This window comes from Spinacia oleracea, chromosome 5 (genome assembly GCF_020520425.1).
Source record: "Spinacia oleracea cultivar Varoflay chromosome 5, BTI_SOV_V1, whole genome shotgun sequence".
NCBI lineage: Eukaryota > Viridiplantae > Streptophyta > Magnoliopsida > Caryophyllales > Amaranthaceae > Spinacia > Spinacia oleracea.
The window spans coordinates 70,725,848-70,738,623 of record NC_079491.1 but is presented as its reverse complement, the minus strand read 5'-3'; the positions used below and the strand labels follow the sequence as shown (position 1 = coordinate 70,738,623).

Sequence of the window (12,776 nt, the reverse complement as noted above, 5' to 3'; positions counted from 1 at the left end):
TAAAAAGAAAAAGAAAAAATTTATTGACATAACACATGGGCGGCAAAATATTATGTTTTTAAAACATTATTATAGCTTTAACGATTGATGTTAACTATCTAGCTAGGTAATGTATTAGTGTTAGTGTTACTATCTAGAGTTGAAACTCTTGACCTCTTCTTATTTATAGATTTATATTGAGAAGGTATATATTTGTCATAAATTACCTTATAAAATTGTGTTTTCTTAAAAATTACCTTGTAAAAAATGTCATAATTAACTATCTTTAAAAAAATTATATTATAAGATATTACAGTTTCCCGAATTTTGAACGTTGAATCAAAATTACGGGATGACACCAAAAAACAACAAACTATACCAAACAAAGTTTATACCTAATAGCCGTTCTCTCTCTCCCTCTTCTCCCTCTCTCAAACCCTAGCCTCCATTAGTGAATTACGAAGGGGCTTCCATCGATTTTATCGGCGGAAAGCCCCGATCTTTTTATTTTGTTGTTCTTTTCCCAATTTTGTTTGATTTTTAGGGTTTTAATAATACTTCCTCCTTGTGCGAGGTATTGTTCTCCCTCGAAAGACAGGGTTTTTCTTCACCTTTTAGGGAGAATTTTCTTAGGTTAGAGGATCCTAAATTTCTGATGTATGAGGGGTAATATTATTTAACTTCGCAGGAGAAATTGATCCAGTGATGAAGATTTGTGCGGTGTCGCAGCAGATGTCAGTTCTACCTCTACAATCAATTGAATCTGATTTAATTCAATATCAAAATTACAACAGATCAAAAGACCCCCTCGTTGAAAGTTGTATCAAACAACGATGTGTTAAAGGGTATACAAGCTGTTCGATGCGCGATGATCGTAGTTTTGCAGAAAACGAGTTTTATTTGATTCGATTTATTATGTATTTGATAGATTCCGATTTCTTTTGTAGATGTCGTATGACTTTTTATTAATGAATTAATTTTAATTCATAAAAAAAAATCAAAATTACGGGATTGACTTTACCACATGTATCTTGTGTGCCATTTAATTAACTCTTTTCCGTGAGATTCAACGTGAGAAACTCTAGGGATGTTATGGGGCGGAGCTGATGCAGATGTAGTTCTCTCCATCCTCATCACTATCCCTGTCCCATCACCCATGGCGGGTGAAAAAAATCATCCCTGGCCATCCCTGCTTCAACGAGTGCAAACTAAAATGTCTCCGCATGGGTATCCATCCCCATCTCATCCTCACCCATGCCCGCATCAATTCCCGCAAAATTTTTCTTCTTTAGCAAACACCTAGCAACATATGCAATGAAAAACAACTTTTAAAAAGTTACGAGTAAAAATAACATATATAATGGAAAATAAATACAAACCCATTAAAACATTGTTTAATTTTAGGTATTCTCTAAAATTAAGTTTTAGTTCACGTAGGAAATGATACTCGGTTTGGGTTGACGGCTATAAAGCGGGGCGAGAGGAGATGGGGGAGTCCAACACAAAATTCACACCCTCCCGATCACCAATGGCGGGTACAATTTATATACACATCACCCACCAAACCTCTTCCCATCCACGTCTACTTGGGGCATATGGGTGGCGGGTCTCCTACAAAACCGGACACACTAACATCCCTAAGAAACATCTAGTAAAGTCAACGTACCATGGAATCTTGAATCATGTTTATAATTTAACCAAAAATTTTTTGAAGGTTAATCCGACCAAAGTTAGTGACTTATGTCATAAATTTTTTATAAGTTACACCATTTTATTTATAAAATTGTTTATCACAAAAACTCAATTTTATACGATAGTACGTTTTGAAAAATTTGCATATATTTTATCATGCAACTGAATCAGATTTAGTTCTACTTATATACTACCTTCGTTTCAAAATGATAGTTATACTTTCCGTTTTAGTTCGTTTCATAATGTTCTTTACACTTTGCTTTATTATACTTTGGGACATGAAAATTTACTACGTGACCCTTCTTACCCCCAATGTTTACATTTTTTTACTCATTTTCTCTTACTTTAATTATTCATTTTTTTCTCACACCTACCCATCTTTTTACACATTTCTCTTACTTTATCCATATTTTACTATATCAACCAACTTTTCTATTTTTGTCTTAATATTTGGGCAAAGGTGACTGTAAAGATCTTTGCGAAACGGAGGTAGTAGAACCTACACAAGGGGTGATGATAAATGTCGCAAGTTGTGATAACATTTAGTTGTCACAATCTTACGTGTCGGATTCTAAATGGTACATATAGGCGCCACGTAGACCATGCATCATCAAAATAATTTACTATCAATGCGATATTTTTACTATGAACATATGTAATTAAGGTAGTCGATACAAAGAAGAAAACAAATATTTATTATATTTATAAGGAAAACTTGATAAGATAATCCCAATTTTCACTCATTTATCTAAAAAAAATCCCAACTTTGGCTTTATTTTAGATTAATCCAAAATTATGGGGTTACCTTCTCAAAATAATCCGAAATCTTTTTTTCTTGTCATTACTAAATCATTTTGGGTCCCTTGTATATAGGAAAATTGATAGTTTTGATTATTTTAAGAAGATATATCCGAAAGTTGAGATTATTACAAAATAATTCAAGTTCCAAATTATTTTGAGAAAATGAGTGAAAGTTGAGATTATTTATCATTTTTTCCTATTTATAATAAATTAGAATATTAAGATTTTCCTTTCCTTTTTGTAACATGTATAATAGGTTATATAAGTTAAATATATTAGTTTTCAATGACGGACATGATACATAAACATGTTATTTTTTCATCATTGTGACATGAGTTAAAGGTCGCAAGTTGCGACCTTTATCATTTTTGCTACACAAGAACAATAGGCCCCCTCATAAAAATGATGTATCAAATAACCATCGAAAGAGGGTACATTAAACATGAATATCATATTTCGTCTACAACAACATTTTGGATATCGTATGATTTTTCACTTATGAAAAAAATTTGTTTAAGTAAAAAGACAAACTTACACCATCTCTTAATTAATAATCTATCACTCTTATTTAGATTAAACTAAAAGTACAATTACAATATTGAACAAAATAGTTTGTGTATCATTCATAAATCAGGAACGATCTATCTTGGAAGAGTAATAGTAAGTTGATCCAAAGATTGTTTTAAGGAGTCTTTAAGAAAACCCATACCCATATTATCTTTAGACTTAATTAGCATTGGTTCCTTAGGTACCGGTATACTAGTTGAGAAACTACTTAGCATAAGCGCTATCGATGACATTAAAGGTCTTTGATCTACATCTTGCACACACAATAACCCGAGGTTCATGCATCTCATAGCCTCTTCCGCTGAGCTTTGATCTCTTATACACGAGTCTACGAATTCTAGAGGACTCCCATGTTTCCAATGCTTCCATGCCTAGAAGATATGATTAGCCAAAATTAATATTAAATCAAAGTTTGTTGATTAAGGAAAAATATAATTTGGTTGGGGGTATTACTTACATAGCTTAGGAAGTCTGGTGCACCATCTCTTTCACAGAAACCATAATTCTTTTCTCCACTGATGATCTCCAATACAAGTATTCCGAAACTATATACATCGGATTTTGCCGAAAACTTTCCATGCAGTACGTACTCCGGTGCCATGTAACCACTACAAGGGAAATAGAAGACCATTTCACTGTTTATTAATCTTATTATGAACTTGTTATTGCTTGCCGGCCAGTCTAGATCAGCATGCCATTACCGTATAAGATGTACACATAGTCACACTTAATTTTACTTTTTTTTCCTATTAAAAAGAATCTTAAACATTGAACCATTTATTTAATTTGCTACATACAACTAGATTTTAGTCCGTGTTATGTACAGTTATATATTTTAATTAAACGTACATAATATACTTTGATATACAAGTTGAAGGCATAATGAATTATTAATTATTCTACCAATGATGAAAAGGATATTATGATTGTATATAATACGGAGTATATTAATGAAAAACATAGGAGAGTCATGCAATTTTTTTTTCAAAGTTAAATTAGAATTTGAGGATAAATCATTAAAGGAAAGAAAAATAGAAATCCAAGAAGTTGACAAGTGGCAAGTAAAATATTTTATTTTAAAATATTAGGATAGATTCAATGAATTATAATGTCAAAGACTCAAAGTAATATAATACAATAATCTAAGTCTTGTTGAAAAATAAAAATATAATAATAGGTAAGCAATTCTAACGACATGGAATTCATTTAAGGTCACAATTAATGTTTTATCAAGTGCTCATGGAATTTCTAAGATGCCCATCAAAGTTGAATCGTTCTTGATTTGATGAAGCTACCTACTTTTAGTAGATAGATCAACAATTGCAGTTATATATTGTACTTTTATGCATGTATTTCAAATATTTCAATATTATTTATTAAATTCGTGGACAAGTTGTTAGAACAACATGATTGTGCTAATAGTACGCATTGGTTTATTTTAGTTGAACTAACTAGGTTGACATAAGAAAAAATAAGAACTTACAGCGTTCCCACAACCTTGCTTGTGAGCTCTTGGGTTTGATCGGCCCCAAAAATCCTGGCCGTGCCAAAATCTGAAACCTTTGGATTCATATCAGCATCTAACAAGATATTACTCGCTACTCGCTTTAAGATCGCGATGTATAATTTTGAGACGAGAATCTTCATGGAGATAAAGCATTCCTCTAGCAATTCCTTCTATAATTTCGTAACGACTTCTCCAGTCTAATTGTATGCTCTTTTCACGATCTATATATAATTGCATATCAGCATGACTCAAGAAAACAATTGAATACAACAACTACACATTGAGAATAAATTAAATTTGAAATATAGCATACCAAAAAGTATTTTTTCCAGGCTTCTGTTAGGGACAAATTCGTAGATAAGTAGTTTTTCTTCTTCCGTTAAGCAAAATCCCAAAAGCCTAACCAAATTTCTGAGTTGAAGCTTTGCTACTAACAACACCTCATTTTTGAATTCTTCTTCAATTCGCCTTGGTTAGCTCGTCTAGACAACCTCTTCACTGCTATTTCTCGTCCATTCAATAACGTACCCTGTGATTAAAATTTAAAAGTAGAGGCCAGGATCATTCATATACTCATAGTCCAGAAGAGACCATATCTCATTAACAAATAACAAATGTTGTCTAAAACTTAAATATTATGAATATTGCAAAATATCGTGCAACTTAAAAACCGAGGAGGCTAGTAAAGAAATACTTCACTTAATTATTGTAGCTAGGGTAATAGAAAATTACCTTGTAGACGATTCCAAATCCACCTTGGCCTATTTTATTCTCATTTGAAAAATTGTTGGTTGCAGATTGAACCAAAGCTAGATCATATTGCAAGGACTCGACCGTCGTATTATCTTCACCTTCAACATCATAATAGAAATAATATAATAAACCTGTTGAATTTATAAGTTAATAATTATATTGATCATCATACCATAAAAATGTTGCATGGCAAGAGTACGATACTTGTTGTTTATGCCAAATTTCGAATGGACGACCTTTGGTTGGTACATAGACGACTAGATAAAATAAAGTAATCAAATGACAGGAAATAAATGACAAAAAATAAAGAGAGACGAGACAAGAGATGGTGACACGGAAAACCCAAAAGGGATAAAAACCGCGGGTGGCAATGAGTCCACCAATCTACTCACTACAAAAAAACGCGGCACATTGTGACGCTTTTTGGGACAAATTGTGACGCTCTACAGTGTCGCTATTTCACATAGCGACGCTTTGGGAGAGGGTCGCTATTTTCATTGCCGCTATTTACCGACGCTTTAGAGCGTCACAATTTGCAAAATATCGACATATTTCTCCGTCGCTATTTGGGATATAGTGACTCTTTAGAGAGTCGCAATATTTAGACTGTATAAAGCGTCACTATTTGCACGTGTATAGACACATTTTTCCGCCACTATAAACCACATAGAGACGCTTTAGACACCCGAAATATATAGACTCTTATTAGAGTCACTATATGTTCACTTTCGTGCGAGGTCCCCCCATTCCCTCCAAAATAATTTAGACCCTTTGGAGCGTCACAATTTGCATCATATTATTTTTCATATATACATAATAATTTAGACGCTTTGGAACGTCACAATTTGCATCATATTTTTTTCATATATATATATATATATATATATATATATATATATATATATATATATATATATATATATATATATATATATATATATTAATCTAAAATCATGAATTATCTATAAAAATATATATCGACCATAGATAATTAATCATAATCAAATACATTAACTTACTACGTACGTATACTATATATCTTAAAGCAACATATTAACTTGCTATGATTCATATATACTTAAGTAGTTAATTTAGGAAAAGTGATAAAAATCATCTATACATTAAATTAATTCGCAGAGTCTAGTCAAACTGAAATAAAAGCGATATTTTAAAACAAATAACTTTCTAACTAGCATTATCATTTTTTCTACAAGATAGTCCAAAACTAAATAAAAACAACTTCCTGACTACGAACAAGTAAACATATCGTTATGCTAGCTTAGCTTCAAGATAACTTGTTCATCTCTTGATCTACATTTACTATTACCACTTGAATCATCAATAATCTGCAAAGAAAATTTAATGTCAAATATAGTATGATGAACATTCCATAAAATCAAGGGAAAATTAACAGTAATCCTAACCAGCTTGATCCTAACTACTAGTCGTCTTCTCAAAATAATATCAACTATTAATCAAGGGAAAAATGCATGACTATTAGAAATATAGACATGAATAATGAATATATATATATATATATATATATATATATATATATATATATATATATATATATATATATATTATTGGTAAATTAGTTAACTTAATTACCAAAGGTAGAAACCCAAACAACAACCAACAGAAAACAACAAGGGAAACAAAAGCTAAGGGAGCACAGCCCGCACCCAAGCAAAAACAAAAAACACTAAAACATTCTACAACGACACCAGCCAAACTCGCAAAATTTGAGTTATAAAAGGTCATTTTTTACAAATTTGTAATGCTTGTATAATAACACTTTAAACATTAACATTTGATTTTTGCCTTGTTTTTTCCCTGTATGAATTAAAGGTTAGTTCCTACTTCCTAATCAATGGCGAAGAGACAAAAGTTAAAAGTGCTAAGTGTACTTGACGTAGCAAAGACACAATGGTACCACTTGAAAGTTTTCATGATTCTTGGTATGGGCTTCTTTACTAATGTCTATGAGCTTTTCTCCATATCTGTGGTGACCAAAATCTTAGGCCGTCTCTATTACACTGAGCCAAATCCAACTAGCCCAGGGTTTATACCCATGAATGTGGCCTTGTGTGGTACCTTTGCTGGGCAACTCATCTTTGGGTGGTTAGGTGACAAGTTAGGAAGGAAAAAGGTATATAGTCTTACCTTAGTCATAATGGCTTTCTTATCCTTAGCCTCTGATGTTCATTAACTTGCTGCTTAAACTGTGACTTTCTTTAATTATCAGGCTTGCCCATTTGAAAACCAAAAAAAAAAAAAACAAGACACCAGCCCAACAAGCTACACAGCAGAACCAGACTGAACAACACAAGGTTTGCACAAAAGAACTGCACAACAACAAGCCAGCCTGAGCAGAACAGTATGCCTGACTGACTGCAAACCTGCAAAACTACGCAACACCAAGACTGAGCAGTAGCAGCAGCTACAACAGCAGGACCTCAAGAACTTTCAGTTTTCAGATTCAGTAGCAGTAGCAGGACCTCAACATCAGGACCTCAACAACAGTAGCAGTAGCAGCAGATTCAGTTTTCTCATGTTATCAAAGCTGTAGATTCTTAATCTTTCGAGTTTAGTTCCTCTTGTCAGTTATAGATTTAGATTAAGACCCCAAGAACTTTCTTTTTTCCTTTGATATAATATTCAGGCGTGATGAGAAGCAAAGCAAGTGATGCTTACAAGTACAATAGCTAAAGAATTTGTACTTGGTATTCATTTATTGGTAATTGGTATTCATTTCTTATGATTTTCTTTTTACTGGTGATTTTAGATGGATGAGGAAATGCTAGAGGAGGAAGTTGGGGAAACAGAAGAAGAGACAAGTACCAAGAATATGTGGGAAAGTGTGGAAACTCTCACTAAATATTATAAGGACGCTGTTTAACTGGGGATTATCAGACCATTACAGAATAGAGATCGCTGTTTACCGACTAGAAACAGAAAAGAACGAGTTGGTTGAGAAATTATCAACTTTGACAGAAAAGATAACTTCTGGAAAGGATAGATTTATCCGCCTGCAAGCTGACTTTGATAACTTTAGAAGGAGATCAGGTAAAGAGAGACTATCAGTTCGAAGCGATGCACAGGGAGAAGTAATTGAGAGTCTTCTTCCAATGGTGGACAACTTTGAGAGGGCGAAGCAACAGTTACAACCAGAAACGGATAAGGAAAAACAGATTGATACGATTTTTCTAAGATAGTACTATGAGTGAGCAGACCAAAAACGAAACAGACTATAGAAGTCAATCAAACAGAAAACAAGCTTATACTATGAGCAATTTCTATGGCAACTAAAACTTTTTATAGTAGTTGATTTCAGACTTATCTCTCACTCATGGTCAGAGTTCGAATGAGGTTTTATCAGGAGAGTAAGTCGGAGTCGCTGTTGTCTTGGATTGACATTTAACACTGTGTTTTCTTTACGCATTACAGAAGGAGCATCATAAATTAACTAACAGAAACCATAGTTTGTTAACAACCCAGACCTAACACCAAACTCGTGTTTCAGCTAATATCAACATAATACCTTATTATGATAATACTAAATCTAAACATCTACCTTCTAATCTCACCATCATCCATAAATAATCGACAACTATAAAGCTTGTTTCAGCTATAAGTTTATCTATAAAGCATGAAATGCAGTTAATTAATTCCATATGAAATTAACTTGCATTTGGCAATAGTGTTAAAGTCTCATTTCTCGGCCTGGTTGTCACCATTGCCACCAGAATCATCAGTAATCTACAAAAAGCATTTTAATATGTAAATTAGATATGCCACATTTCAGGTAATGATACATGATGCTCAATCAGAATAATTTCCAGAAATAACTAACCATATTTATTGCTGATTCCGCACCATCTAAAAGGTTCGATGAAACATTCCCTTTGCGTACTTCCTTCAAAACTTGTCCCAAAAAAGAAGCAATCATTTTAAATGATTGTGTTGTTTCTTCAAACTTGGTGTTTAGAACTTGATTTTGTTGCGCAAGGTCCACATTTTGCTTCTTGACAACTGATATTTCACCTTTCATGTTCTCCACTTCCATAGCATTGTTGTTAACATAGCTTGACCCTTCTTTCCTCAGCAAACCTTCCACTCCAAAGATGTCGCTTTGCTTCACTCCAAATCCATAATTCAGAGGACGTTTAGGTACTTCACCTTTATACATGAGCTCATTAAAGACTGCATTCTCAATTTCAATTACGGGCTTTGAAGAAGAGGAACTCGCAAGATTTTCTTGGACCTTTTTGTTGGCATCCTCCTGTTATATAATATGAAAAGATCACTCAAAATCTATTAACCAAGAATACTATGTACAATTAAGCAAAGAAAAAAATAAATAGACTTCAAGAGACAAGATTGATTTATAGGATTAGCTCAATGCAATGATACCACAAATTGATGAGGAAGTGTGCCCTCTTTAAAGCTTCCATCTTCTTTGGCGTAAACTGATTTGAAAAATGCCAATTCGCTAAACACTCCTTTCTTCTCTTTCTGCAATTTCAGGAAAAAAATAAATTGAAAACTGAAATTTTGAAGTTCTTAAACCGACTATCACTATATTTGTTTAACACTTTGAGTTGTTATCCCCGTAGTAGGGTTGCTGGGTGCATTGCCACTTTGCAAGGGGTGACAGAGTCGGCAACAGAGGCAGTGACATCAGCAAGCTCTCTGCTAATTGTGTCAGGCTAAGGGCAATTCAGGAGTACGTTTCCTTGTAGATGCAGGGAAGATAATAAACAGAAGAAATATCAGCCAATAGTTGCTTTATACCTGTATTCAGTTTGTTTTGTTTCTGTAACAAGTGGCAAATATTAGTTCTAGTTATTAAGATATTAGGTAAATAAGTTTTTGCAAACTTGTTTGCAGGTACATTTTCTTTGCATTGTTTTTAGTTTATCTTACATGATCCAATAATTAAAATCAATATGGACATTGATGAATCCCATGATCCCAGCTGGCCTCTATGCTTTTGACAGAGGACTAACAGATAATCTATCGATTCTTATAATCTGATAATGTAAACATTGACAGATAATTTGACTACTAAGTGAGTAAATAAAATGAAAACCCAGACCAATTGGACGACTTCGACGCTGTCCCACGGGCACCATAGGGTTCCGATTTCCCCTCATAAGAAGGAGAAGGAGAAGGAAAAGCCTAACTCTTTGAAGGTTGTGAGGGCAGCGCCGAAGGCAGAGTCGAATACCGATGCTAAGAGTGGAGTTCAGAAGTTTAGGGTCAAGCTGTTGCCTGAAAGTGGTGGCCAAGAGTGTCATGGATGTTCTCTGTATGGTATGTTGTTCTTGCAGCCGTTTACATACGTTTTATTCTGTTATTGTTGTGTTTATTGATTTTGGCTTCTGTATATCCTTTAGCGAGCTTGGATTTCCTGTTGGTTTTCAGTTCTAGAACAATGTATTGTCATCATGAAGGGGATTAGAATTTCCTGGAACATATATGGTTTCCTGAATGAATACTTTATTGGTTTCGAGTCAGATGTTTGGGAAAGAACCGGATTAGTTGGTTGTTAACTTTTTATGTCAGCTAGAATTTAGCTAAATTAGTGAGTTTTAGTGCTGAATGGCTTGATCAATTATCAAAAGTTCTAGAACAATGTATGTCATCATGAAGGGGATTAGAATTTCCTGGAACATATATGGTTTGCTGAATGAATACTTAATTGGTTTCGAGTGAGATGTTTAGGAAAGAACCATATTAGTTAGTTGGTTGTTAACTTTTGATGTCAGCTAGAATTTAGCTAAATTAGTGAGTTTTAGTGCTGAATGGCTTGACCAATTATCAAAAACTCATTTTAAAGGATCAAAGACATTATTTCGGGAATAAATTATATGGTGGACTGGTGGTGGTGAGGTGAAGCTTTGTTATTTTGGTTGAAATGTTAATAGAGAAAGGAATGTTGTTGGTTGTTTGTTGATTGGATAGGTTTGAATTTGTGTAATTGATTTACTCTTGAATTAGTCATGTTTAGGCTGTTGTGCTTGATTAATCTCAAATTAGAAATAATAATGGTGTTGATTTGCAACATTTGCAGCTCACAAGGCCGCACTTCACATCATCTCTAATTTTATTTACATTATGCTATGCTCTTATTAATGCTGGTTTTGATGTCTCAGCCTTACTTCAATAGTTGGGAATATCATCAACTGAAACAAGTGAGAAAGTTGGGACATTTTCACTTGCATATGCAGCTCACAAGGCCGCATCTCCGATAAAGTTTCTGCCTACAGTTGCCCTAACTCCATTGTTGCTTCCTGGATTTCAAGAAAGTAGATAAAGATAACTAATCCCAGAATATATGACTACTCTGTATATGACTTTTCTTCCATTTGTGTAATACCAGAATATGTTATTGGATACGTAGCAGAATCAACTCTTTGTCATTTCATTGTGAATTTGCATTTTAGTGTGTTCAGAGCAAATGCAAGAACCATTAATTGCTGGCCTATCTCAAACATAGATCTCCATAACAATTTATCTGTTAACAGCTACTTACTTGATCTGTTCTCACTAAGACCAACAATGTAATTTACAGGCTACACCTACAGACTAACAGCTAAACATGTTTCGTTCACAATTAATTGATTATCATTGCAGGGTTTTTGTTGTAAAAATGCAGATCGAATAATGATTAGTTATGCTTAATTATGCATAATTTTTATTCTTTGTTATTGACTTTTAGTTAGAACTTTGTGAACAATTTTTTATCGCCTGAAGTTTATGGGGATAATGTAATAGAATGAAATACTGCCTTTGTTGTTTAAATTGAATAGTTTTTGCAGCTTCATGCACTGCAGATGGACTTCATTGCCTCTGCTTTCTGATTTTTTCTACTTTAAACTTGGAGTAGCCACGCACACCCGCTCCCATCCCCAGACCACCCTCCAGAATCATACTTCTTAGTTCCTGTTAAAAAGTTGACTCTATTTGACAGTAATAGTGTCAGGTAACCCCGTTTCCTGATCCTAAAAGCTCTAAGTTCATGAGAATCTAGGACAACTATCTCCAAAACGTTTGAAGAGTCACATAATGTATACTTCTGCAACATGGTTTATAACAGAAACGGAAAGTAGGAAGATTTTCCCAGCTGCTGCTTTCAATTCCATTTGCCCGCATAGCCAACTTTTCTACATTTCTCTACTTTAACATTAGAAAACTAAAGAATGTCCTTATGTGTGAGATTAGATATGCATATACGAGTAAATATTACTCTTATTTGTTTATGAATTTTAGACTTTTATATCACTCTTATTTGTTTATGAATTTTAGACTTAGCACCTATAGCAATTGAAATGCTACAAACCAAATAGCTAGGTTGAAAAGCATACCATATCAACTCTTCGATTAGCAAAGCTTGTAGCACCACTGTTGTGCTTATTGCCTTGTAAAGCTCGAGCATTTTTTCCCATTTCATATTTTTCCTAGTTTCATG

General features: G+C 33.6%; 1 protein-coding gene and 1 pseudogene across 1 annotated transcript; both read right to left on the bottom strand.

Moving 5' to 3' along the window:
* Positions 1-3,057: 3,057 nt before the first annotated feature.
* LOC130461595 (cysteine-rich receptor-like protein kinase 10) lies at positions 3,058-7,063 on the bottom strand (annotated as a pseudogene).
* A 1,691-nt stretch (positions 7,064-8,754) lies between these two features.
* LOC130461138 (uncharacterized) lies at positions 8,755-12,758 on the bottom strand. Its single transcript, XM_056829096.1, has 4 exons — positions 12,673-12,758; positions 9,716-9,817; positions 9,156-9,584; positions 8,755-9,061 (listed from the first exon to the last, which is right to left on the bottom strand). The coding sequence occupies exons 1-4, from the start codon at positions 12,751-12,753 to the stop codon at positions 9,014-9,016; spliced, it is 660 nt and encodes a 219-aa protein (XP_056685074.1). The 5' UTR covers positions 12,754-12,758; the 3' UTR covers positions 8,755-9,013.
* Between the last annotated feature and the right edge of the window lie 18 nt (positions 12,759-12,776).